This window comes from Furipterus horrens, unplaced genomic scaffold (assembly GCF_987537825.1).
Source record: "Furipterus horrens unplaced genomic scaffold, mFurHor1.1.pri manual_scaffold_10, whole genome shotgun sequence".
Lineage (NCBI taxonomy): Eukaryota > Metazoa > Chordata > Mammalia > Chiroptera > Furipteridae > Furipterus > Furipterus horrens.
This window is the reverse complement of record NW_028327180.1, coordinates 46,193,300-46,219,272: the sequence shown is the minus strand read 5'-3', so window position 1 is coordinate 46,219,272 and position 25,973 is coordinate 46,193,300. Positions and strand designations below refer to the sequence as shown.

The window sequence follows — 25,973 nt, the reverse complement described above, 5'->3', positions numbered from 1 at the left end:
GGCGGAGAAGGGGAGGCCCGGTCGGGCCGGGCCAGGCGGGACCCCCCGGGGCGGGGGGTGGGGGCGGGGCCTGCAGGGGCGGGGCCTGGTCGGGGGCGGGGCCGCGCAGGTGGGGGGAGGGGCGGGGGTCTTGGGGCAGGTGTCCCCCCCCAACCTCCGCGCGTCCCGCGGGGTCTCCCGCCCCGAGATGCACGGGCGGAGGGCGCAGCTCCTGGACCTTGGTCCCCCGAGGGGTGCGTTGACGCGGCGCCACTCCCACCCCCTGCGACTCCCGGGGGGCGTCCAGGCAGGAGCCCCCTTCCTCAAGCTGCCAAAGTGCTCCGAAGTTGCGATCCCACCGGTTCCCCGCCGGCATTGCCCACCCGGTGGGCACCCGCAGGTGCTTCTTTCAGGCCTGGGCAGGGACCCCCGCCACGACTGCCAGTCCTGGGACGGGGCCCCTGGGAGCCCCCAGGCCCCCAGGGCAACGCCTGCAGCCAGGCCTGGAGCCCCGGCCCCGCCCCGGTTGCCTGGGCTCGGCCTCCCCACCATCTCCCCAGGGAGGGCGCCTCATTCCTGCCCTTCACTTTCCGCCGTTACCTTGAAGGTATTTATAGGTGTAGAGAACAGCCCCCACCCTCACGGCCTCCTCAGGGTCCTCATTTCTGGACCAGGAGCCCCATCCCTATTGCCTACAGACTAGAGAGATCTTGGGAGGGTCGAATGGAGGAACACAGGCTGGGTGTGCATGAGGGTTAATATTGGGGGAAAAACGAAGATGTTAATCTGGGGTCACTTGAGGTTGTTGTGAGGGTGAAGGCATTAATGCTGGAGAACCCTGAGATTAGGGGGGGAAGGCTGAAGTGTCGGAAAAGTGCAGGGGTAATGATGGGAGGGACTTGAGACAGGGTATGAGATCTGAGTGTCAAAGTGGCCAGCATGTGTGTCAAGGCATGGGCATAGGGTATACATGTACATGGAGGCAAGGGCACAATTGGGAAAAGTGCAAACAGGAGGCATCTGCAAGAAGTGATAAGATTAATGCTGGAAGAAAACAGGTGGCTGAGTGTGCGTGTGTAAAAATGGGTAAACTGAAGAGGCACAGGATCTATGTAAAGAGAGGGGTTCTCTATATACCTGGATAGGACCCCAGCACCATTTTTATTTAGCTCACCTGGCCTGAAGGTAAACTGAGGCACTGGGCTGCAAGGTTGAGGACTGGGGCTTCAAGGAAGGAGAAACTAAGGCAGAGTTCCTTTCCTACCTCTCCTAAGCAGCTGTCTCTCTGTCCCCAGATCTACAATGCCTCACTGACCAGCCCAGCAGCTCAGTGGAGCCAAGCAGAGAGCATCCATGGATGGACCCCTGGCAGGCGGCCTGGCTGCCCCAGACCGTCCTCGGGGCCCTGAGAGACTGCCAGGCCCAGCACCAAGGGAGGACATCGAAGGTGGAGCTGAGGCTGCTGAGGGGGATGGTGGCATCTTCCGGTCCACCCATTACCTGCCTGTCACCAAGGAGGGCCCTCGAGACATTCTGGATGACAGAGGTGGCATTTCTGGTAAGAGAGTGGGCCTTGTGGCCCTGGGGGAGCATCCAGCCTGGTTCCCAAGGCTCAGACAGGGCCAGATCACCCAGCCCATCAGGGGCTGAGTTGGGATTCAGATTCTGCTTGGATCCAGAGTCTTCTCTTTGCACTCTGCTTAGTTTTCCATTTTACAGTTGTTAAAACAGAGGCCTTGCAAGCCAATGCCCTGACCAAGGCCCCACAGTGGCTGACAAAGGAGCTAGGACTTGAACTCAGATCTGCCTTGCTCCCTCTTCTGAGCACACTAATTGGGTTCAGGTGCCCAGCTTAGAACCCCAAACTCCGTGCCTCAGGCCCACTTATTCTCCAGGGTTACCCTGCCTCCGTAGTGTATCCAGGCTCTCTCTTGCTGCACTGTCTTGGTGAGTCCTCCCCGAGCCATGAGCCAAAACAGCTTGTGCCCCCTAGTGGCTGGGGAGAGATTGGGTAGTCAGGGATGCCAACCACTGCTTTGTACCTCAGTTTACCCAGCAAAAGGGGATCTCACACTGTTCCCACCTCAAGATTTATTATTTATTAAAGCCTCAGTACCTACTATGTGCCAGTTTTTGTTCTAGACTGGGAACACAGCCATAAACAAAAGAGGCACAAGTCCCTGCCCTCAGGGGCCTAACATTCTAGTTAGGGAGATAGACAACAAGCAACCAAATAAATTAGGGCAGGTAGTAACAGATGCTGTGAAAGTATATTCAATGGAGTACCATGTCGGTGCCTGGGGGACCTGCGATGGCTGTTCTGAAGGGTGGAATTTGAGTGGAGCATGGAATGAATGGTGGGAAGGGAAAACCAGGTGGAGATGATGGCTGGTGCAAAGGCCCTGTGGTAAGGAGGATCCTGGCATGGCTGGAGAGTGGTGGGGGCAGTGCAGGCTGATGCACCAGACACATCTCCCTTCATCTCTTTGGCCTGCCCTTAAGGCCAGGAATCTGCAAGCACCCCATTGGGGGGTTCCTCCAAGCTCTTTATGTGATCATCTTATGTCATCCTCAAAAGAACCCTGTGGTGTAGCCTTGGTTATTATTATCCCATGTTAGAGATGGGGAAACAGACCCTGAGGGTTTAAGTTGCCAAGGTAATAAAGCTAGTCAGTAACCTCGCTTGACAGCCCTCATCCTTAACCATCATGCTCCATCAAGGCATCCTTGACCTGCCCCATCCACACTTGAAATGCTCATAATGCTGATATTTACAGAGCACTTTCTCAGGCTGGGCACTGGGGCACATCCTGTAACCATGTACACACACCATCCCTGTCCTCATGGACCCTGCCATCTGGGATTAGGGTGACAGACCAGCCACCATGTGTTATGATATAGTCACTGAGGCTGCAATGGGGGAAGCCCAGTCCGGCCCAGCTTGGGAGGCATCCAGGAATCAAGAGGAACAGAGAGTTAGGCAGCAGGCTCCATATATGCAATGGCATGGAGGTGACTGGTGGCACCTGAAGGTGTTATGCAGGAGGATGGCAGGGTGACACCTAAAGTGTATCAGAGCTCAGAGGCCTTAGCAATCCCCCTTTCCAAACCTTAGTAACCAAGGCTGAGAGAGAGGCCAGACCTTGTCCCAGGTCACACTGCCCCCACAACTTCCCTGCAGAGCAGTCCCAGGGCCTTGACTATGGGAGCCCCAGGGAGTGGACTCTAGGTCCTGGGGGCTGATTCTGAAGAGCTGGGTGCTTCTCTTAACTGGCAAATGCCCCAGGTAGATAGGTAGATAGGTAGGTCTCCTCAGTATCCCAAGCAAATCATCCAGGGTCCAATGCATGTGCCTGGGGAGGAGGGGAATACGGCTGCTGAGGGGGGCCAGGCCAACCCTTAGTGGTGTCCCTGAGCAAATGGGTCATGGGGTGGGGATGGCTTGAAGTGAGGTCTTGGCCTGGAGGTTAGAGGAGGGCCTGGGATTTGGACATGACGTTTCCCCTATCCCTGTTGCCCTCTCGGCCTGTCCACCCCACTTCCCTGGCTCGGGCACCTGCCCTAGGAGTCTTGTGATGTCTATAAATAGGCATAGTTTCTTGGGCTGCTGTTCCATCCCGAAGTCTGGGCCCTCTGTCAGCCCCACACAGCCCTCGGTATCCCCCAAGGACACCCCTGGAATGGCTATCTCCAAACTTCTCCGCCTGGACATGGATGTGTCCACTACTGCCTCTGTCCTCTAGGATGGCTTTTGTCCCAGAGCCCCCACAACTTCCCTGCAACCACCCACCAATATTTTCCCTCTCTGGTTGGCATCCCAGGTACAGCCAAGGTTTGGGGGCTATGATGGTCCACACGGATTGATAAAGAGTTCAGTGTGTGCTGGCTTTGGGACCAGGGGATCAGGGGATGAACAACACATCTGCCCTTGTGAAGTCTCAGGCTGGAGAAGAAATCAGAGCATGGAATGAGCAGGGGCCTGAGGCTCTGGGGCCAGCCTCCAGCTTCCAACCTGGGATGTCTTGGAGCTATGCCTGACCCCTAGGCACTCCTGCCTCATTGTTTCCCCACTTCTGCTGTCTTTGCGGATGGAACATTTATTGTGATCTTCTTGGCATTAGTCACCTGTCATGTGGGACTGGGTCGGTGGCTATTCCCACTATACAGAGGAGGAAACTGAGGCTCGGAATGGGAAAGGCATGCCCTTCCTGTCACCGCTGGGTCTTAAACTAGGATCTGTCTGACTCCAAAGTCTAGATTCTTAGCCACTCTGCCATGCTGCCTGTCTTGGGGTTCAAGCTGCTCACAGACACCCTTCTTATATTCCCTCATTTTCAAACGTCTAGGGGATCCCAGAAAGCAGGAGTCCATGAGGGCCCCTTGGCATGGCCATTGCTGAGGCCTGTGTCCTGGGCACCTCATCTGACCCATAGGGACTTCTGAATCCCTGCCAGCTGGGTGAGCTCCTGGCCCCCAGGTGTCTCGGATATGGGGCTCTGCTTGACCCGCTTCCTTCAAAGTCACTGTCACTAAAAATAGGAGCCTCAGTAGGGCTGCTCAAAGAGGCCAAGGGAGCCTTATGGCTCATGGCATTCTTAGACAATGGCAATCAGAAAATCATCAAATCTGGGATGCCCAGAATCTCAGAAGCAAGACGCCTGGACCCTGAGACCTGGGTTGTGCTGAAGCCTGTTGCCAGTGAACTGGTTGCCCCGTCCTGAGAAGCCCACGCCTCTGATGCTGTGGCCTTGCTCCCTTGGCTTTCCCAACCATCACACACTCTCCAACGCTCCACCCACCCCACCCTCCTACCCTGACACTGGCGCTTGCATCCAAGCATACCCCTCTGCTCTGCTCCCTCTCTGTCTACTCCAGGGGTTCTCAAACAAGGGGCAATTCTGCCCCCAGGGGACACTTTGGCCATATCTGGAGATATTTGTGGTTGTCATAACTGCAGAGGTGGGGGCAGGGATTACTGGCATCTAGTGGGCAGAGACCAGGGACGATGTTCAACATCCTACAATGCATAGGGCAGCCCCCACCAAAGAATAACTAGCCCCAAATATGAATAGCACCAAGGGTGGTAAACTTCCCTAGGCAATGAATTTCTATCCTTCCATGAGCATCCTCACCTTCCAGAGGCCACACAATAGCCACAGCCCTTCTCTCAGGCTTAGCAGAAATACTGTCAGGCAGTGACCAGGAATTCCTGACCTTTCTACCTATTCCCACCCATACTTTAAATTCCTTGGCTCCTGACAGTCAGCTCTCACTGTCCTGGGCAAATTTGATAGTGGGGGATTGGAAAAAGAATGAGCCCCAGCACTAGTCCTTTCTGGCCCTTTTTCAAATTGATACTAATCCAGCAATTGCATCTGTCAGGCTCTGGACAGGGTACAAGTTCCCCAGTGTGTTAACCTTGGCCCAGGCCGTTGGCAGGAGCCCCAATTGGCACACTCGCTTTGTCAGGCAGGGGTGGCGGGCAGAGGCGGCACAGGCCAGGATCCCTGTGGTTGCTCTAGGCGTTGGCTCCACAGGCGGATAATGGAGAGTTGGCTCTATCTCTGTGTGGGTCCCAGGAGGAGATTTGATTCTAGGATGTAGGCTTGGAAGGGCGTCTGGAAGGCAGGGATGGAACCTCCCCACCTCAGGCCAGAGGGCTCCTCCCTCTATCTGGCCAGTATTGTTTGAGCACTTGTTGCGTTCCAGATACTGGATGCTGTAGTGAATGAGGCTGAAAAGGCCCCCCTGCCTTCAGGGGGTGCTTACATGCTTGCAGGGGATACAAGCATGCAGTCATCCAGAGAAGGAACTAGGCAGTTCATAGAGTGCTAAGAAGGAAATGAAATAGGTGATGAAAGAGAAAATCATAGGAGCTCACTTTAGCAGGTGGCTAGGGAAGGGTTCTTTGGGGTAGAGGGAATAGCCAATGCAAAGACCCTATGGCCAGAAAGAATTAGGTGGTCTTGAGGCTTCAGGAGCAGCTGGGGTGGAGTGAGTGAGGGGTGAAGAGAGAGAGGTGAGGTAGGAGAGACCTGCAGAGACCTCCTAGGCCCTCATAGGTGTTGGCTGGGGTCTGGCTTTTATTGTAGGTATGAGAAGTCAGGTGAGTTTTTCCCAGTGTGTGACTTTTAAAAAATCACCCTGGCTGCCCAGCAGGGACAAAGAGGATGGTTGAAAGCAGCAAGCCCCTGGTGTCCCCCAGGAGAGCTGAGGGCACTTCTCCAAGGAAATCCCTTTCAAGGCTCAGGAATGTAGAGGCCAAAGGCCTCTCAGGGGAGAGGGTTGGGGAGCCGGGCCCTCGCAAGGTGCCCAGTAGGGCTCCCAGAGCTGGGGTACGAAGGGCCTCGGCCAGGGGGACACCAGCCCCTCAGGGTCTCCCCTCTCTGTTGCAGACGGTCAGCCCCATCCTGGCCTCAGCGAAGCCCTCCCCTGTGCCACCTCCGCCACTCATCGGATCAGCAGCTGGTGAGTGCCACGCTGGCCTTGACCTCAGGGAGGGCAGGGGGGCAAGCAGGATGTGCCCAGGCCTGAGAAAAGCCCATGGAGTGAGAAGGGGACCAGAGGGAATCAGGAGGCCAGGCAGGAGGAGGTGGCTCCCAGCAGGCAAGCCCCTGGGCCTATGCAGGGGCTGGGGGAGGATTGGGATGAACACAGACGGTCAACTCTCATTATCCCTGCCAGGAGCAGAGCCAGAGGGGTAGGAACCTGGAGGTTGGATCCTTGGAGTCCTGTCTCTGCCAGGTGACCCTTAGAATGATGCCAGGCCTCTCTGAGACTCAGTTTCCTCATCTATAAAGTCCCTAAGATGCATCTCACGAACTTGTCTTGAGGATCCAAGGGATGTTGAATAGGAACAGGAATCAACAGCAATGCTGATGTCAGTGACCCTTTATCAAAAGGCTTGGCAGATGCCAATATGTAGTAATAGTCATATCAGGATTAATAATAGCTCTCTGTCATTGAGCACTCACTGTGTGCTGGGCTCTTGGCACAGGTTTACCCCACTGAACTTTTTTCATAGCTCTGCAGGAATGGTCTTGTTAGTATATCATGTCACTGATGGGGCTTAAAGAGGTGACCCCATGATTTCTAGCTGAACTTTTAGTATGGCCAACAGCCCCCTTGTAGAGACAGGACTTTGGAAATGAAGGGAGATGGATCAGGAAGAGTCATAGTAAGAACCCACATTAGTCATGGGCTGATCAGGAGCCAGGCTTCGGGCCAAGTGAAGCATTTCCCCAGCACTGAGTTGTGTCATTTTCACCCTACACTTCATGTGGCCAAAGTCCCCTGTTGAAGGGCTGTGGTTGGGATCATTTAAATAACCACCCATCATGTGTTCAGTTCTCTTAAGTAATGGATGTGACAGAGCTTCTTAGATGGTGTGTAATGGCATGGAATTTCCTGGGTCTTGGGACTTGTCCCATTTTTAGGATTGGAAAACTGAGGCTCAGTGAGGTGGCTTCACCTCCCTCATCCCCCAAAGGAGGTCAGGGTCACTGGGGCCAAAGGCTTAATGGGAACTTTGCACCTCTCCTGATTCTGCTCTTCCAAGAAGGGAGATGCAGGGCGGGGGTCGGGGGGATAGATTGGCAGCGGGAGCTATGTCCCTCGAGCTGTTTATGCCACAGTTTCAGCAAATTTGTTGGAAAAGTGAAACTAAGTAAACAAAATCACCCCAGTTTGGGGAGGACTAGCACAAAAGCAGCCTGGAGCACGGGTCAAAGCCTTGGCCTTCCCCAGGGACAGATGAGAGTTGACTGTGCCAACAGACTTGGGGACATACCTTGTGATCCCAGTGTGGTCTCTACACACTCCCATACAATGCAGCAGGGCTAGGCTATGTGCACAGGTACATCCTGGGGTCCAAATCTGGCTTTTGGCCTAACAGCTCTAGAAGGGTCCACATGTACTTGCCTCACCTCCCCATCCTCACACTCATGTTCCCAGCCACTAAGAGGTTGCCCTTCAGCTGGGTCTCTGGTGTCTGTCTCAGACTGCCTGGGACGACCACTCTCCCCTGCTCAGTGAAGGGAATCTGAGGCCCATGGCTAACCTGTCCCCATTGGCACTTCCTTGCAGCTGCTGGGATGGAGGCAGCCTGGACTTCCGGCCGGGCTCCCCACCATCCCATCTCCTGGGCCACTTCCCTGGCCTCCCTGATGGCCCGGGGCCCTGGGAGCATCCCCTGGTCCAGGAAGCCAGGGAGGGCATCCCATCTGAGCAGAGGTTCAAGGACTCAGTCATTGTAAGAACTGTGAAGCCCCATGCTGAGCCTGAGGGCTCTAGAAGGTTCTTGTACCACCAGGGTGAACCGAAACTCTTGGAGAAGTCCCCCCAGGGCCACCCAAGGTTCAACTGGCTCCAAGACACAGATGAACAGTCCCCACCCCAGGATGCAGGGCTGCCCCTGGACCTGCCGCCTCCACCACCACCTCTCACCTCCTTCAGGACAGTGCTGGTGCCTGAAGAAGACACCATGAAGACCTTGGATATGGCAGTGGTGGGCACCAGAGAGCACTTGACGGACCTGGAGGATCTGGCCCAGCCAACTGCAGAGTGGTGCCTGCCTAGGTCAGCCACAGAAGTGGCCACTCAGACCTGGATGGTGAACTCGGAGGCATCTGTGGAGCGACTGCAGCCGCTGCTGCCCCCGGTCTGGACCGGTCCCTACATGTGTGAGCTGCTGCAGGAGGTGGCTGAGGGGGTGGCCAGCCCAGATGAGGATGAGGATGAGGACCCAGCTGTTTTCCCATGTGTGGAATGCAGCATCTACTTCAAGCAGAAGGAGCACCTTCTGGAGCACATGAGCCAACACCGCAGAGCCCCAGGCCAGGAGCCTCCAGCTGACTTGGTCCCAGTGACCTGTGGTGAATGTGGCTGGACCTTTGCTGACCCCTGTGCCCTGGAGCAGCACCGGCAACAGCACCAGGCCTCCAGGGAGAAGATCCTTGAAGAGATTCAGAAGCTGAAGCGGATTCCAAGTGATGAGGGCCGGGAGGCACGGCTGCAGTGCCCCAAGTGCATCTTTGGCACCAGTTCCTCCAAAGCCTTTGTGCAGCATGCCAAGCTGCACGTGCGTGAGTCTACGGGCCAGGCTGCCAAGGAGCACTTTGGGGGTGGCAGCCCAGGCCCTGACGCCACTGCTCTTGGCTATCAGCCCTATGGAGCCTCCTCGAGCCTCAATGCCTGCGTTTTCTGTGGCTTCCCAGCGCCCAGTAAGAGCCTGCTCAGGGAGCATGTGAGGCTTATGCATGCCCGTCCCCACTGGGAGGAGGATGGTGAGGCTTTCGAGGAGGACCCTGCCAGCCAGCCTGGCACCAGCCAGAGTGTGTACACCCACTTCCCTGAAGCTGCTGAGGACTACTTTGGCAACACTGAGCCAGTTTTGGCCCCTTCGTGGCGGGAGAACCCTGCTGGATACGACCCCAGCCTGACCTTTGGCCCAGGCTGCCAGCAGCTGAGCACAAGGGATTTCCCATTGTCGAAGCCACTACCGCATAGCATGGGCCCGAGGCCCCTGGGAAGGCCAGCCTTTCCCTCACCACTAGCATCTACCCCCTATTCCTTACAGCCCAGTAAAAGCAAAACTGCTGTCCATCTGCAGGGACTCACAGCCCAACTGGGGGACCAGAGGCACTCCTGGAGTGAAGAGGAGGAGGAAGACACACAGCTGGCATCAGAAATGGACTTTTTCCCTGAAAATGGGGTCTTTCCACCCCTAGCCGTCCCTGGCTTCATCCCAGAGCCAGCTCTGGAACTGAAGCGGACTTTCCGAGAAGCCCTATGGGCAGCCAAGGCCTCACCAGCACAACGGCAGCAGCTCCTTGGGATGGTGCCGGTCGTGCTGGTGGCCAAGCTGAGGTCCCAGGTCCTGGCTGCGGCAGCCAAGGCCCCACGGAGGCTGCAGCCCGGGGAGCTGGGGCTGGGGGGCACCCATCCTCTGGACTTTTTGCTCCTGGATGCACCGCTGGGCAGCCCGCTGGGTCTGGATGCAATCCTGGATGGGGACCCAGCAGTGGTGCTGAAGCATGAGGAGCGGAAGTGCCCATACTGCCCAGATCGCTTCCACAATGGCATCGGCCTGGCCAACCATGTGCGGGGCCACCTAAACCGTGTGGGCGTCAGCTACAATGTGAGGCATTTCATCTCCGCTGAGGAGGTGAAGGCCATCGAGCGCAGGTTCTCCTTCCAGAAGAAGAAGAAAAAAGGTAGGGGGGCTTCGCTCCAGCACTTACCTCCCTCCGAGGCCCCCAAGACACACAGCTGAGCAGCTGAGTCTGAACCAACCAACCCTCACTCTAAATCCTCCCATAGTGCCAAGCTGGGTGAAGTTGGGGCCTCCCCTCTGGGAAGACCTGGGAGCCACAGCAAAGGCAGCCCTAGCCCTTCCAGCAGCTGAAGGAAGGAGTATAGGCAGAGGAGTCAGCTCCAGGCAGGGGATTTCATTGGTTTCTTCATTCAACAAATATTTACTGAGCGAGGGCCCCTCTGTTCTGGGCGTTGGGGCCACAGCAGTGAAGGAAACAGCAGTCCCTGCTCTCCTGGACTTCGCGGCCCAGTCATAGCAGTGGTGGCACCCTGGCTGGCTTCAGAACCCCTGGGGCTGCCTGCGAGGTATGCAGGGTTCCAGGCACCAAGGTTCTGATTCCAGGGGTCTTTCTCCAGCATGAGTGCCCTGGGTGGTTCTGATGTTGGCAGACATGGAGACCACTTGAGGAAGGGCTGGTATGGTGTTTGAGTGTGTTTGTGCATGTGTGCTGGGGGTGAGGGACATGGACAGGCAGCCACAAAACCAGGCAGCTATGTGACGGTGAGTGACCAGGGCTGCGTTGGGGGAGAAGCTCTGGGAACATGAGGCCTAGACACGAGGAGGTCTTAATCAATCACTCACCCAAATGATTGCAAATCCACTACTGGAGAAGTGTTTGAAGGTGGGGTCCCAGATGCTTTGAGCTGTTGAGGGGGGAACCTGGGAGGTCAGGAGAGAAGGCTTCTTGGAGTTGGGGGGAGACTTAGGAGCTGACACAAGCAGGAGCATGATGGGCAAAGGGGAAGGGAGGCTTCCAGGCGAGGAACAGCACCAAATGTGTGATCCTCAGAGGGTGAGCAGTCCCGGGAGACGGGAGGGCTGGGGCTGGAGGGTCACCCACCCCTTTCCCTCTCAGGCAGTCCATGGCCTCTTTCTCTCCACAGTGGCTAACTTCGACCCTGGCACCTTCAGCCTGATGCGCTGTGACTTCTGTGGGGCCGGCTTCGACACGAGGGCTGGGCTTTCCAGCCATGCCCGGGCCCACCTGCGTGACTTTGGCATCACTAACTGGGAGCTCACCGTCTCACCCATCAATATCCTACAGGAGCTTCTGGCTACCTCCGCCACCGAGAGGCCTCCAAGCCCCCTTGGCCGTGAGCCTGAGGGGATGCCTGGTGGCTATCTGATTTCCCGAAGGCCTCGATTACCTCTCACAGTGCCCTTCCCACCCACCTGGGCTGAGGACCTGGGGCCAGCCTACGGAGATGGTAAGGGGAGAGAAGGTGGGCAGGTGTGGAGCCCTGATCCTTCCCAGGAGCCCAGAGGGATGAAGGGATGGGAGGGGGCAGCCACTCCTCTTTCCTGAAAATGTTTCAAGTTACTCTACAAAGTACATTGACAACTATCCTCACAACCACCCTCCCACTTACAGGTCACTTCTGTTTTACTCAGGCTGGCCCAGGGCTCCTCCTAGATCCAGTTCCACACTGCCTTGCCTGACAGTGATTTTAACATATGCTTACTAGGCTCTTACGAGGAGCCAGATACTGTTTGAAGCACCTTACAAACATGAACTCATGTACATCCTCATAACAGCCCTATAAAGGTGGTATGATGAGCCTCATTTTACAGATGGGGAAACTGAGGCACAGAGGGCTTAATTACCTTGTCCAAGGTCACACAGCCAGAAGTGGTGGAGCTGGGACTTGAAACCCCAGGTGGGTCAGGCTCCAGATCCTTGTTCTTAATGACATCTTCTATCTAGAGCAGTACCATTTGATAGAACTTTCTGAGATGATGGAAATGTGTGCTGCCCTGCAAAGTCACCACTGATCACATATGGCTATTGAGCACTTGAAATGTGCAGGGTTAATCCAATCTATTGGACAGTGTGGATCTAGAATCTAAACTCTAGATTTTCAATGGTGCCTAATTTGTCCAGCAGCTGTGATAATGTAGTGCTTGCCGTGTACTAAGGTTTCATCTCATGTATGCCACAAAGCAATTTCATGGGGCTAAGAATTGTTGTGTTCCTGTTTTATGGGTAAGGAAACTGGATCATCTAATTTGCCATGGCCACAGATCAGCAGAGCTAGACTTCTGAATATCACTTTCAATGGTCTCTAGTGAGAGGGCTTGGGAAATGCAGAAATAATATTCTGGTAAAGAGGTCTGGAGCTGGGCACCATGGAGGGACCGAGCCTTGCAAAGCCTAACATTGTGGAAGACTTTATTGAACGTCGAGACAGAGAACTTGACAGTGAGGAGTAGGTGGGCTTTGGGGAATGTAGAAGGTACCTGAACGGGGTTGGGGGGGGTGTTCGAGGACTCAGCGGTGCTTAGGCTTCCTTCTTTGTTTCTCCTGTCGAGAGCTTCCAGGGTCCTACCTTGACCTGTACTCTGGGAGAGGCTGGTTCCATCTGCAAGCCCCTTTAGCAGTGAAGGGCACTTGAGAGTCTGCAAAGGGGAGAGGAGGGCTATCAAAGTCCCCTCTCCTCCTTGGACCAAGAGGTGACTGAGGCACAGAGAGAGGATAGTGTGGCAGGTTGAGGTTACATTTTGGGGGATACGCAGAGTGGGTACATGACCTCAGGCTTCTTGCTTCGGTTGGAGACTGCCCCCTGGACATTCAGCTCACATACCTGGTTAGGTTTGTGATGTCTCAGGAGTGGCTTGGAGGCACAGCTGGCAGTTCGTAGGCTCTAGCCCTGCCCCTGACTGTCAGGCTCACACCCCTTACACTACCCAGCAGCTAGGCTGAGCTCTGGCTAAGCTGTTTCCACCAGAAGACCAATGTGTCAGCTTCCAACTTAGGAAGCAGCCCAGCACTGCCCTAGCCTTGTCCCTGTGAAGGGTGGTGGTGATCAGTCTTTCATTGGGAGGAGGGGGAGTGGGTGGCATTTAAGGAATGGTTGAGAAGATCCTGGGAATCTTGCCTTGAGGGAGGATGCCCAAGATTAGGGCTAGGTTTGGGCACTGGCTCTGCAAAGCTGTCCTTAAAAGCTTCTCCCACCCCTCCCTAAGTGGGCCTTTTATGGGGCGGGTGCCAAGTTGGAGGCGGGGCAACGGTCAGATTCTGGCCCCACCCAGCTGTCAAGGAACAGCTGGGAACAGCTGTCAAGGAACAGCTGGGAACAATCGGGGTTTCCTTAAAATGTGGTGCCAGCCGTGTGGGGAGTTCTGTAGGATTGCGGAACAGTGCAGTCAGGATAATATTGGGGGGATTCTTGTGGCTGGGAATCAGGGACCTTCCGGGATCCCCGACTCGGAGGAGAGACTTCAGGGAAGGGAATGGAGCAGGGTCCTAGGGTAGGTCCTAGCTCCGTTCGTCGGGGATCTGGGACCCTGCTGGCTGTTAAGGCGATGCGTGTGGCCGGAGGATTCCCATCCTAGCCTTAGGGCTGCCCGGGCTGGGGCGGCCGTTGGCGGCTTCCTGGAGCACAGCTTGCGTGCATCCTCGAGCCCCAGTGGTAGCAGGGCCGGGACGAACGTTTCACTCGTGGCGCTCGGCGTTCTACTGGCCGCCCTGGGCGCGAACCGAGGGGCGGGGCGAAGCGGAAGGGGTTCGGCGGCGGCGCTCGGCGTTCGGCTGCTCCCGCCTGGGGCGGCCGCCCCGCGTGCGCCGGAGCCAAGATGGCCGCCTCCACCGCCCAGTGCAGAGTGACAAAAGCGGAGAGCAAGGCGGCGGCGGGGCCGCGCGCGGGGGGCGTCCGGGAGCGCGCGCCCGCGGGGGCGCTGCCGCCCGGACCCCCGAGCCCGGGCCCGGCGGCCCTCCCCGCGCCGCCGCCGCCGCCGCCGCCGACCCCACCCCCACCACCGCCGCCGCCGCCGCCGCCGCCGCCGCCGCCGCCGCCGCGGGACGGGCCCAAGGCCGAGTCCGAGCCGGGGCCCGGGCCTGCGCCCGCGCCGGGTAAGAGCCCGACCCGAGGAGGGTTAAGGGAGGGCAAAGTCGGCATCTCGCCCGCCCCCTGTTGCCCTCAACGCCCACCGTCCAGTCTCCAGGACTGCCCCTCCCCCCAAGGCTCTCCAGTCCCGCGGGTCTAGGGCCTGCTGTAGCCCCTCGCAGGGCCCCAGGCTTCAGAAACACTTCACCGCCACCCCTCGCCGGGTCTGAGAGAGTCCTGGGAGCGTCCCTCGCCAGGGTTCCGATCCCTCCCGCGTGGAAACCAACTCCAAGTCACTTCAGCCCTGACACAGCCCGTTCCATCTGACAGACGCACCCACTTCACTTTACCCGGAGACTTTGACAAAGTTCTCGGTGTCCCGGCCCCACTGGCCCCTCTCTCTGCCTGCCTTCTCCATGCTTCCGTAGGACTCAGCTGAGCAGGGGACCTGCCAACTCCCCATCATAGCACTGCCAACAAGGCCTCATCTGACACACGGGTCCTTCATCCTCAGAGCTCTGTCCGTTCTCTAAGCACTGAACCCGGGGCTCAACAGGCCTCTCAGGCCCCTTTCTCTGAAAAATTGGACCACAAAAATGCACTTTTGACTCCCTGTCCTCATACACATCTAACCCAGGGAAGCTTATTGACCTGATGGATGATGCTTCACAAAATTACATAAGTTCTGTAGTTCCCCTCCTGTCTCCAATCATCTCGTTCTCACTTTACCCCACTTAGGGCTCAGTTTGTGATAAGTAGGCCAGCCTGAAGTCCCCCTCTTGTCTGCAGCTCTAGCCCCAACTCTCTTGCCTGGTTGGAGATTCCCCACAAGCTGTCCTTGGCTCCCCACCTCTGCATTGCCTCTCTGCCTCTGACCCTGGTCTTTTCTTACCAAATTCCCATTCTGACCATCCATCCCCCACCTGCCCACAAGACTGAAGATGCTCCCCTCCACAAGTTCTGCCCAGGGAAAGATGTTCTCTGAGATGTTCCATGATGGGAGTCTTGGCTCATCTAGCATTGCATCCCCTGACCTGTCTGTGTTCAGAGACTGGGGTGGAAGATAGTCCCAGACTCTGCTATCAGCGGACACCCTTGACATTCCTGCATCATACTGGCTCTGGGGGTTATGGATGGAGCCTCAACTTCCATGGGGTGAGCTGCCTCCAAGAGTAAGAACATGGACCAAGGATGAGGAAGAAGGCTACCCCCACCACCATGTCCTTGCTCTCAGTCTGTGTGGGGGTAGACGGCACATGCCTTACCTGGGCTAAGCCTGTCTTCCCAACCTCACAGGCCTGGGTTCTGAGGAAAACACCATGGTGGCCATGGACTTGGGCTCCCCCTCGCTCCCCAAGAAGAGCCTACCTGTTCCCGGGCCCCTGGAGCAGGTAGCCAATCGGCTGAGCAGCAAAGTGGCTGCAGAGGTTCCTCATGGCAGCAAGCAAGAGCTGCCAGACCTCAAGGGTGAGTGGCCCAGGTGGCAAGGTGGGGTTGCTGGTCAGTCTGATCACACTCACTGGGAACTCTTGGGCCTGGGAATTAATGTGGGGCCCCAAGTTGGCCACAGCCTTCTCTAAGCCACCCCAAGACAGCAAGGAGACACCAACTGTCTTCTTTTTTGAGCTACTTCTGCCCAAAGTATGCATGGCCTTGATCTTCACCCTCACTGGGCAAGCGAGGGGTCCCTGGAGAAGCAGTGGGCATGGTTGTATCAAGGGTTCACACTCAGACCCAGTTCGTTGGCTGACTTTGACCCTTGTTAGCTTTGTGATTGTCCTTGTGACGTTGCCTTGTGTGTGCGTTGATTCTCAGGTCATTGAGTAATGACAAACACTGTGCTGGACTCCAGGGATGTGAGAGATGTAAAACAGACCTGGCCCTTGTCCTTGGGGTAATGAAGTTGGGGAGCAGGGAGGCAAAGAAGCAGAAAACAGTCAGGGATAAGGGCTCTGCAGAAGAGGGTGCAGGGCACCACAGGGACCATGGCTGGGGCCTCCAGCCCAGTGTTTGGGGCATGAGTTGTGTGGCATAAGGTGGCCAGGACTTAGCTCTATGAAGAGTGAGCTGGCAGGTCAGCAGGTGCGTGAAAACTGTTGCCAGGACACTGGTACATTGGAGATCTGAAAGGCATTTCAGTGGCTGGACCACAGTAGGGATCTGTCTTCAGCTGTGTGCCCTTGGGCACAACTCTTCCACTCTCTGAGACTCAGTTTCCTTATTTGCAAACTGAACAGGCCAATTCCCGCCTCATTAGGGTCATTTTAAGAATTACGGGGGCTTGACTATAGCAAAACCCTTGAAAGGGGCCTGGGTGCATGGGGCCCTGGGGGAAGAACAGGGCCTATGGGGCTCACAACTAGCTCTCCTGGCCTCTGTCTTGCCCTCCAGCCCAGAGCCTGACCACCTGCGAGGTCTGCGGTGCCTGCTTTGAGACACGCAAGGGCCTGTCCAGCCACGCGCGCTCCCACCTGCGACAGCTAGGTGTGGCCGAGTCTGAGAGCAGCGGTGCCCCCATCGACCTCCTCTACGAGCTCGTGAAGCAGAAGGGCCTGCCCGACACACCCCTCGGGCTGCCCCCGGGCCTGACTAAGAAGTCCAGTTCGCCGAAGGAGGTGGTCGCTGGGGCCCCCCGACAGAGCCTGCTCACCCTGGCCAAGCCCCCGGATGCCCCTGCTGTCAACAAAGCCATCAAGTCACCTCCTGGCTTCTCAGCCAAGGGCCTGGCTCACCCACCCAGCTCCCCACTCCTCAAGAAGGCACCACTGGCCCTGACAGGCTCCCCTACCCCCAAGAATCCTGAGGACAAGAGCCCCCAGCTGTCCCTGAGCCCCCGACCGGCCTCCCCAAAGGCACAGTGGCCTCAGTCTGAGGACGAGGGGCCCCTGAACCTCAGTGAGTGTGGGTCCTGGGAGCCAAGGGAGGTGCAGCACTGGGGGGGTAAGGGCCTCAGGTTGGGCTATAGGGTCCAGGGTAGGGGCAATAGAGATTGCAGCTCCTGTGTCCTTGGTCACCTGGGTCAGAGTGTTGGTCACAGTGCTGCGTCTCCTGTTGTGTTGGCTGCGTTGCACATTCTCACCTGTCTCCCACTTTACTTTGCTGTTCTTTCCCTTGAGGCTTGGTTGTGGCTGCTAAGCCAGTCAGGGTCATCCTTGCCACTTAGGGGCAGCTTTTGGCCTTATCTGGGCCTGAGGTTTGGGTCAGTGAAGGGAACCAGGGTTCCCATGGGGCATCTTGGGTCTGCAGGTAGACAAGTGGTCTACCTGACAGGAGGTCCTGTGGTTGGCCCTGTCTTCACATGCTCTGGGCCATCAGTCCTGTGCAGAAGCACCTCTGATTGTGCCGGTACCAGTCTGTCTGTGGATCTGGCTAGATAGAGTGTGGGAAGAAACTACCTCAGACTCTGAGCAGGTTTAACTTGGGCGGCCCTTAGGAAGGCAGGCCTTCCCACACATTGGTGGCCCCTAGAACCTAGAGATGAGCACCCCAGTTGGCACCTCAGGTTCCAATGAAGCTATTTCTACGGTCTGCTGTGCTTCCAGGTGCAGGGCCCTAAGCAGGTGTTCCCTCAGCTGCATGATGCTGGGCAGCCAGACAGGGCCCTGCTTTGTACCCACTGCTTATCCTGCGTAGCACCCATAGTTGGGGTCCCAGGGAATAAGGCCTGGGAGCATCAGATTAGACCGCTAGAATTGGGCTACTGCCTCTCATCCTTGAGCTCTCCACATTCACCTTGATGCCAAAGAGCGAGACAGAAAGCAGGACTTCCCACTTCCCAGAATTTCTTAAAACTCTGCGGCACAAGTCTCGGACCCCACATGGCCTGAGTAGCCGAGAATCACACCAAGTCCTTCTGCCTCAGTCCCCCAGGGCCAGCCAAGGTGGCGGCCGTGAACCCCCCCCTGTGTTTTGTCTCCGCAGCTTTAGATAGTGACGGGGGCAGAGAGCTGGACTGCCAGCTGTGCGGTGCCTGGTTTGAGACCCGCAAGGGCCTGTCCAGCCACGCCCGTGCCCACCTGCGCCACCTGGGCGTCAGCGACCCGGACGCCAAGGGATCCCCCATAGACGTGCTCCACGGGCTCATCAGGAGGGTCGGCGTCCAGAATCGCCTCCCACCCGGGCGCGGCGTGCTGGCCCAGCTGGGGCGGCCTCCTGCCTCCACAGCCCTCTCCTTGCTCCCCCCCCCACCGCCGGCCAAGAAGGCCAAGCTGAAGGCTGCGGGTATGGCCAGCCCCTGGGGGAAGCAGGACCTCTCGGCCGCCGCAGCCGCCGGCATTTTCTGGGCCTCTGATGTGGAGCCGTCTCCTCTCAACCTCTGTAGGTTCTCGCTTCAGCTGCCCCCTCCTCCCTGCGGGCCCTGGAGCCCCTCCCGGGGGGGTTGCAGCCCCCTCCCTACTCCCTCCCTGCTGGGGCAGGGAGTAGACAGGGACCCTTGGCAGTGGGCCGGGTCTGTCCAGAGATCTTGTTGGCAGTTGGCTGTTAGGCCCTCCCTCTTGGCCTTTGACCTCCATGACTGTGACTTTCTCTGAGAATGAAGGCCAAGGGTGGGGTGCTGCCTTATTGGTGTGAAAGGTGCCCATGGTTTTCCCTGGTCCGGATGGCACATGGCATTTAGACTGCCACTTTCTGTCCTCCTGTCCCAGTCATTGTTGGGACCTGCAGAGCTGTGGAATTTTGGTTCTGTCCTTCTCCGCCAGGACCAAGGGCCCATGGCCCTCTGGAGCTTCCCCTCGCTCCTGCTGGGTATCTGGCCCCCACCCCAATCCTCAGTTCCCTGACCTGCTCCTGCCCTTCACCACCACCCCAGCCTGTGGGCATGCTGCTGCCCATGCCCAGCTGACCAGGAGACCTGCAGGTGACAGTGCTGATGGTGCCCATGTTGCTAATTGCCCCTTTCTCCTCCTGCTGCAGCCTCAGGCCCAGAACCAGCTCGTGACATTCGCTGCGAATTCTGCGGTGAGTTCTTCGAGAACCGAAAAGGTCTGTCTAGCCACGCGCGCTCACACCTGCGGCAGATGGGTGTAACTGAGTGGTATGTCAACGGCTCACCCATCGATACACTACGAGAGATCCTCAAAAGACGGACCCAATCCAGGCCCGGCGGACCCCCCAACCCACCGGGACCCACCCCAAAAGCTCTGGCCAAGGTGGTGGGCAGCGGAGGTCCTGGCAGCTCACTGGAAGCCCGTAGCCCTACAGACCTTCACCTCTCGCCCCTGGCCAAGAAGTTGCCACCGCCACCAGGCAGCCCCCTGGGCCACTCACCAACTGCCTCTCCTCCCACGGCCCGAAAGATGTTCTCGGGCCTGGCCACACCCTCCCTGACCAAGAAACTGAAGCCTGAACAAATGCGTGTGGAGATCAAGCGTGAGATGTTGCCAGGGGCCCTTCATGGGGAGCTACACCCGTCTGAGGGTCCCTGGGTGGCACAACGGGAAGACATGGCCCCCTTGAACCTGTGTAAGTGTGGCCCTGGGGCAAGGCATGGAGAACAGGTTAGGTTGGGGATTACCTCCCCCTCCTCCTTGGGATACCCAGAGGGCCCAGGGTTGAAATGGAAAGGAGGATACACAGGTCCAGAGGACTAAGGGCTGGTTGTACAGTCCTACACTGACCCCCAACTGAACTGCTTCTTAAACCTCCTTCATACATTCAGTGAGGGCAGAAAGATTCTATTTCTCGTATCATCTTCATTCAGTTGGTTAGTGGCTACCAACTATATTTCTAGAGAGAGATTACAGGGATCAACTAGTGATATGTGCCTTGGGCAGGAATAGAGACCCACCAGAAGTCAGTGTCTATAAACTATTTTCCTGAAATTTGTCATCACTAAGTGCTTGACATTTGGAATCAGGTTTAAGTTAGGGTCAGCTGCCCCACAGTCTAGCAATATATGATCTTGGGAAAATTTCCTCTTTTGGAAGATGGAAATCAGCATGGTCCCACCCTGTATGGTTTTCTGATGTGATATAAAACGCTTAGCATGGTGCCAGATTTTCTTTAAAAGCTGTGTGTGCAGTAGTTGTAATGTCGCTGTAACTCACTTCCCTCTTGCACTGTCAGGTTGGCTGAGCTCTTCCTGCATGCCCAACAGTTGAGGATGGCCCAGCCCTAGGCCTTAGTGCTTGTGTGTTTTCATGCTGCTTGGTGCCATGCGCTCTGAACCGCTTCCACTTTAGGCCATCCTAGTAACACTGGGAGGTGGAAGTTTTCATCTCCGTTTTGCAGGAGGAAAGCCCAGGATCAAGGGAGCGCTTGCTCCTTAACACATCACCATGTCACAGGGAGTCATCTGGAAGCCAGCTAGAATTTGAGGTGACAGAACAAGTAGAAGGACTACATGTACACTAGGGCCCCTGGAGGCAGATGAAGGAGCAGATCATTTAGGTCTGGGGCTGCATGGATGGGTCAGTGGGGCAGTTAACACTGGCCTCGAGCTTGGAGGCTTCCTGCCAGTAGCTACTTTCCTCTTTTCCCCTCTTCCCAACCCTTTACAGCATCTCGGGCAGAGCCAGTGCGTGACATCCGCTGTGAGTTCTGTGGTGAGTTCTTTGAGAACCGCAAGGGCCTGTCCAGCCATGCACGCTCACACCTGCGACAGATGGGTGTGACTGAGTGGTCTGTCAATGGCTCACCCATCGACACTCTTCGGGAGATCCTTAAGAAGAAGTCCAAGCCGTGCCTCATCAAGAAGGAGCCCCCAGCTGGAGACCTGGCCCCTGCCTTGGCTGAGGATGGGTCCCCCACAGCAGCTCCTGGGCCCATGCAGACCCTCCTGCCGCTGGTGCCCATGGCTGGCCGGCCAGGCAAACCAGGAGCTGGGCTGGCTCAGGTACCCCGGGAGCTCAGTCTGGCACCCATCACTGGTGCCAAGCCCTCAGCCACTAGCTACCTGGGCTCAGTGGCAGCCAAGCGGCCCCTGCAGGAGGACCGCCTCCTCCCTGCAGAGGTTAAGGCCAAGACCTACATCCAGACTGAACTGCCCTTCAAGGCAAAGACCCTCCACGAGAAGACCTCCCACTCCTGTAAGCAGTGGGTGGCAGGGTCTTGGGGGGGCATCTGCTGGGGCCTGCAGGGCCGGGCACTGCCTCATGCATGCCCTCCCCCAGCAGGGGTCAAGGCCCCAGTGGGAGGCGGGACTGGCTCCCGACCTGGGCAGTGACTTCTGGGTACCCTTGTTCCCTTGGGACTGGGGCTCAGCAGCGCCCCCTCTGCCTGCAGCCACCGAGGCCTGCTGTGAGCTGTGTGGCCTTTACTTCGAAAACCGCAAGGCCCTGGCCAGCCATGCTCGGGCACACCTGCGGCAGTTCGGCGTGACTGAATGGTGTGTGAACGGTTCACCCATCGAGACACTGAGCGAGTGGATCAAGCACCGGCCCCAGAAGGTGGGGGCCTACCGCAGCTACATCCAGGGTGGCCGCCCCTTCACCAAGAAGTTCCGCAGCGCTGGCCACGGCCGAGAGGGTGACAAGAGGCTGCCCCTGGGGCTGGCACCTGGGGGCCTGTCCATGGTGGGCCGTGGTGCTGGGGGTGAGCCAGGGCCAGAGGCTGGCCGGGCAGCTGACAGTGGTGAGCGGCCTTTGGCAGCTAGCCCACCAGGCACTGTGAAAGCTGAGGAGCACCAGCGGCAGAACATCAACAGTAAGTGTTGGGAACAGAGGGTCATGAGGGCAATGGACACTTGCAGGGTCCACCCACTGTACCCCCAGGTTTTCTGCTGTGCATCAGCCCTGGGGTCACTTCCTCAATTGCTAAGCCATTCGCTTATCAATCCACCATCCCACCTATCACCAGGGCCAGACAGCATCCAGACACAGCTAGCCTGTCTTACAAATCCCCACAGTAATTGCCCATTACTTGCTGAAAGCAGGAATCTCCCCAGGGGCCTTGCCCTCCAGCTTATCTCCCGTCCCTCTCCCCCCTCCCACCTCAGAATTTGAGCGCCGACAAGCCCGTCCTGCAGATACCTCTGCAGCCAGGGGGGGCGAGGAGGCCAATGACCTGCAGCAGAAGCTGGAAGAGGTGCGGCAACCCCCGCCCCGGGTCCGGCCAGTCCCTTCCCTGGTGCCCCGTCCCCCCCAGACGTCACTGGTTAAGTTCGTCGGCAATATCTATACCCTCAAGTGCAGGTATGAGTCCCCTGGGAGAGGGAGGGAAGGACGGAGGCTACCCAGAGCCTCTGTTCAGGCAGGACAGGGGCTGCTCAGGGTTGGGAGAGGGAGCCTCAACGATGCCCTGGGTTGGGGTAGGCCCGGGCTAAGGGCTCCACACAGACAAAGCCCCCTCAGAGCATTAGGCTGGGACCCTGAGTTTTGTAGCCAAGGAGACCTTGACGCTTAGTAGTAGCTTAGTGACCTTGGCGAAGGACTTTCTGCTTCGTGCCTCAATATTTTTATCTATACAAAAGGGGTTGATAGCAGACCTACCTGATTGATTTGTTATGAGGATTAGAAGAGTTGAATGTTCATAAAGTAGGCAAACTGTGTCTGGACCACAGCTCTTCACAAGTGTCTGCCCAATTAAGAAAAAATGGTCTTAGTTCAATTTTACCAAAGTCTAGATGAACATCAGAGGCCAGGAAACTGGGAGTGTGGGATGTGAGAGGACCACCTCTGGCCACACAGGCCAAGTCAGAAATAGGATTTGAACTCAAGTCTCTGTAGGCATGCACGAGCTTGGGTTTGGGGTGCCTGTGCTCTGAGACATTCCTTAGGGCCATGAGGCCTGGGAGCTGGTGAGTTGGGTACATGAGCAGAATGGGTGCCTGTTAGTGCCTGACCCTCCTTTCCCCAGCTTCATCCTTCTGTCCTGGAAACTGATGGGGCAGGACCTGTTTCTCTGCTCTCTCCAGTCAGAGCACATGCTTACAGTCAGATAGTAGAGGTGCTTAGAAAGCCAGAAGGCCCTGTACCCAGCACTTGAGCCAGCAGACTGCTCTAAGCATAGAGATGGGGACTTCAGGGGACCTGCCAATATCCTGTGGTGGGGAGAGATAGCTATCCACCTGGAAACATCTGGCTTCTGGGCACTCTTCCCTCAAATCCTGGGTTTGCTTTGTCCACACTGAGTAGCAGCAAGTTTGCTGGACACTCAGGGTGTAGCCAGGGCACTGGCCACTCCTCCCTTTCTCTGTCTCCCATGCAGGTTCTGTGAGGTGGAATTCCAGGGACCTCTCTCCATCCAGGAGGAGTGGGTGCGGCACTTACAGCGGCACATCCTGGAGATGAATTTCTCCAAAGCAGACCCCCAGCCCGAGGAGCCCCAGGCCCCGCCAACACAGACAGCAGCGGCGGAGGCGCCCTAACACAAAAGCATTCCAGATCTCTCTTGTGCCACCTCTGTCTCCTCCTCTCTCTCCTCCTCTCTCTTTCTTTTCTGTTCCCAAAGGAGCAAGCCAAAACCTCAAACCGGCACCCTTGGGAGCCGGGCACACTACAGCTGGGGCGCCCCTCCCCTAGTTCAAGGACTCTGGGGCCAAACCCAGGGCGTCTTCCTTCAGGCCACACCCACCCAATCCAGCCAGGGCAGTGGCCAGGTCCCTCGTGGCAGGTGATCTGGTCACAGGAAAAAGGCCAGTGCTCCCCCAATGTGTAGCAGCAGGCGGGGCTCTGTTTGCCATCTGTGGCCATTCGCAAAGACCCCAAAGACCCCCTGTCCTTATTCCCTCTTGCCCCATGAATAGCCTCTTACATGCACGCATGTACGCACGCACCTCGTGAGACCCGGGATCTGCCCCAGCCCCCCAGTTCCCGAGTCAAACGACCACGTCATGCCAAGGTGCTTGCTCAGGGGAAGGCACACTCCCTCTGTGGGCCCACTGGGGCCTGGGAGCCCTCACTGAGCCCACAATGCCACGGAAATCCTTGTTGCCCCCCACCCCCAACCCAGAATGGCCTTCCCAGCTGGGAAGAGCCCAGAGCTGACAGCTGCCTCCTGCCATGTCCAGGCCTCCCAGAGCCTCTGGGGCTCTGGGCCCTGGAGGGGGTGGGGTGGGACTCTCCTCCCTCACCTCTATTCCCCTCCCTCTTTTCCCTGTTCCTTTCTATGTATAGCTCCCTAGACCTTTCACTTTTTTAAAAACGCGTTTTGTGTAGAGAATAAGGAACGTGGATCTTTTTATTTTGCAATCCTGGGCCAGCTACACACCAGGAGCTGATTGATCTTTTAACTTTTTTCAGTGGCCACATTTTGGTTATTGATGTACCTAGAAGTATGTAAATTAGATTAAATTTCTCTTCTGGAAACACCCTGGGGCAGGTGGGCAGTGTGTGTGTTTCTGTCGAGTTGAGAGGCTGGCATCAGCTGGGCCCCGATGTTGGGATCAAGCCGCCTCCACCCAAAGCCCTCAGAGGCCCTGGGTTTTCCCATTGGCCACCAAGCCAGCCAGACCCAGCTGGGGATGAGTTCAAGTTTCCAGCCTGTTGGCCCTCCCGTGGCATGGCCAGTGGGGCTGTGGCCGGCTTATGAGGCGGCTCCTCTGTGCAGAGCGGAGGAAACAAGGCTCTGAGCAGCTGGTCCAGGAAGGGAGCCAGGATGAAGAAGTGATGGAGGCCCAAGGGCTCTAGGAGGCAGGAGCTGACCAGTGAGAGTGTGGGGACACTGGGTAAGGGAAGAGTACACCGCTGCCAACAGTCCTTAGAGAGCTGGGGCTGGCTTGCCCTTAAGACACATAACCTGCCAGGAGACGCATGCACCCTGAACCCCAGTAACAAAGAGAAAGAAAGCTGCTGGCTGCTCTGTAATTTATTTATTTTCTTGCTCTGCAAAGGTTTATTGAACATTTCTGAGATCTTAAGAGATTTTGTTGGCTGCTCCTTCTTGTTTATTGCATGTGGTTTTTCAGCTCATTGTTTTCACTTAAAATAGCCAAGGGCTAGAAAGTGGGAATGACCACATGGGGTGTAGACAGGAGAGGCCTCCTCAGCCCTCAACTCATTTACCCTAGCTCCCACCATGTACCAGGCTGGGAAGGAGGAGCTAAGAACTGTGACGACATGCCCATAGGAATGGCCTTGGCCTGAACACTTGGCTTTTCTGCTTGTGGGAGGTCAGGACACATATCTTGCCCAGTGGCGGAAGGCTTCCACCACTGCTGTCCATCCCATGCTGTGGGTGGGTGTGTCTGAGACTTGGAAAGCAGGGCGGATAGATATCCCTTAGATGAGAGCTGACCTAAAGGCACTTATTTTAGCTTTTTAAAAATTAGTTTAAAAAGTATAAAAATGATGTAAGTGGAATTTTTTAAAATTTCAAATGATGCAAGAACTTATAAAGTAACATGGGAAGCCCTTCCTCACCCACAATTGTGTAGTGATAGCTGTGTGAGTCCTTGAAAGGGTCACATAGAGTTCTTAGAACTGAGGGATCTTTTCCTAAACTGAGTACACCACTTTTCAAGTCATTCTGACTCTTTGAGGCAGAGGGTTGGAAGTTAACAAAATAATCAAATGAGAGCAAAATGATGGCTCTGGTATGTGCTATAAAGGAAACCCCAGAAGTATCCAGGAGACTGCTTTGGAGGACAGGCAGGCAGGTATCCCTGAAGGTGATAGGTGCTTCACTGTAGGAAGTTTCTTATTGTATCATAAACCTTGTCCCGTGTGGCAGCAAGTTCTGCAGAAGCCCCATTTGTGTGTGTTTGGGGGTGGGGGAGGATTACTAAAATTTTAATGGAGAATTCCAATCCTACAAAAGTAGAGTAGTACAATGAACCCTCATCTACACATGGATTATTAACTCATGACCAATCTCTTTAGCTGTTAACTCTCCACCTCCACCTCCCTCTTCCCCACCTGAATTATGACAGAAAAGTGTAAAAGCCATAATCATTAGCTTGATGAATTTTTACACACAAG

The 25,973-nt window shown here is 56.5% G+C and overlaps 1 protein-coding gene across 14 annotated transcripts; it reads left to right on the top strand.

Moving 5' to 3' along the window:
• Window positions 1-1,317: 1,317 nt before the first annotated feature.
• On the top strand, window positions 1,318-24,365 carry WIZ (WIZ zinc finger). 14 transcript variants are annotated; one of them, XM_090289830.1, is made up of 12 exons: window positions 1,318-1,537; window positions 6,375-6,447; window positions 8,065-10,193; window positions 11,179-11,502; window positions 15,415-15,585; window positions 16,510-17,013; window positions 18,040-18,435; window positions 19,030-19,578; window positions 20,616-21,143; window positions 21,340-21,759; window positions 22,052-22,247; window positions 23,263-24,365. In XM_090289830.1, exons 1-12 carry the CDS (start codon window positions 1,333-1,335, stop codon window positions 23,420-23,422), a joined length of 5,655 nt encoding a protein of 1,884 aa, XP_090145956.1. In that variant the 5' UTR covers window positions 1,318-1,332; the 3' UTR covers window positions 23,423-24,365. The 14 variants fall into 14 exon arrangements, with proteins under 14 accessions (XP_090145956.1, XP_090145953.1, XP_090145952.1 ...); XM_090289827.1 differs by having other exon boundaries at window positions 1,333-1,537; window positions 22,052-22,140; window positions 23,263-23,330; XM_090289826.1 differs by lacking the exon at window positions 15,415-15,585 and having other exon boundaries at window positions 1,333-1,537.
• Window positions 24,366-25,973: the final 1,608 nt, after the last annotated feature.

What these genes read in the sequence shown, in the direction of transcription:
- WIZ (XM_090289830.1), top strand. Translation starts at nt 1,333, where the DNA reads ATGGATGGACCCCTGGCAGGCGGCCTGGCTGCCCCAGACCGTCCTCGG. An exon ending in GGGGCCAGCCTACGGAGATG is followed by an intron (nt 11,503 to 15,414) that starts GTAAGGGGAGAG and finishes CCAACCTCACAG; the next exon opens with GCCTGGGTTCTGAGGAAAAC. An exon ending in GCCGTCTCCTCTCAACCTCT is followed by an intron (nt 18,436 to 19,029) that starts GTAGGTTCTCGC and finishes CTCCTGCTGCAG; the next exon opens with CCTCAGGCCCAGAACCAGCT.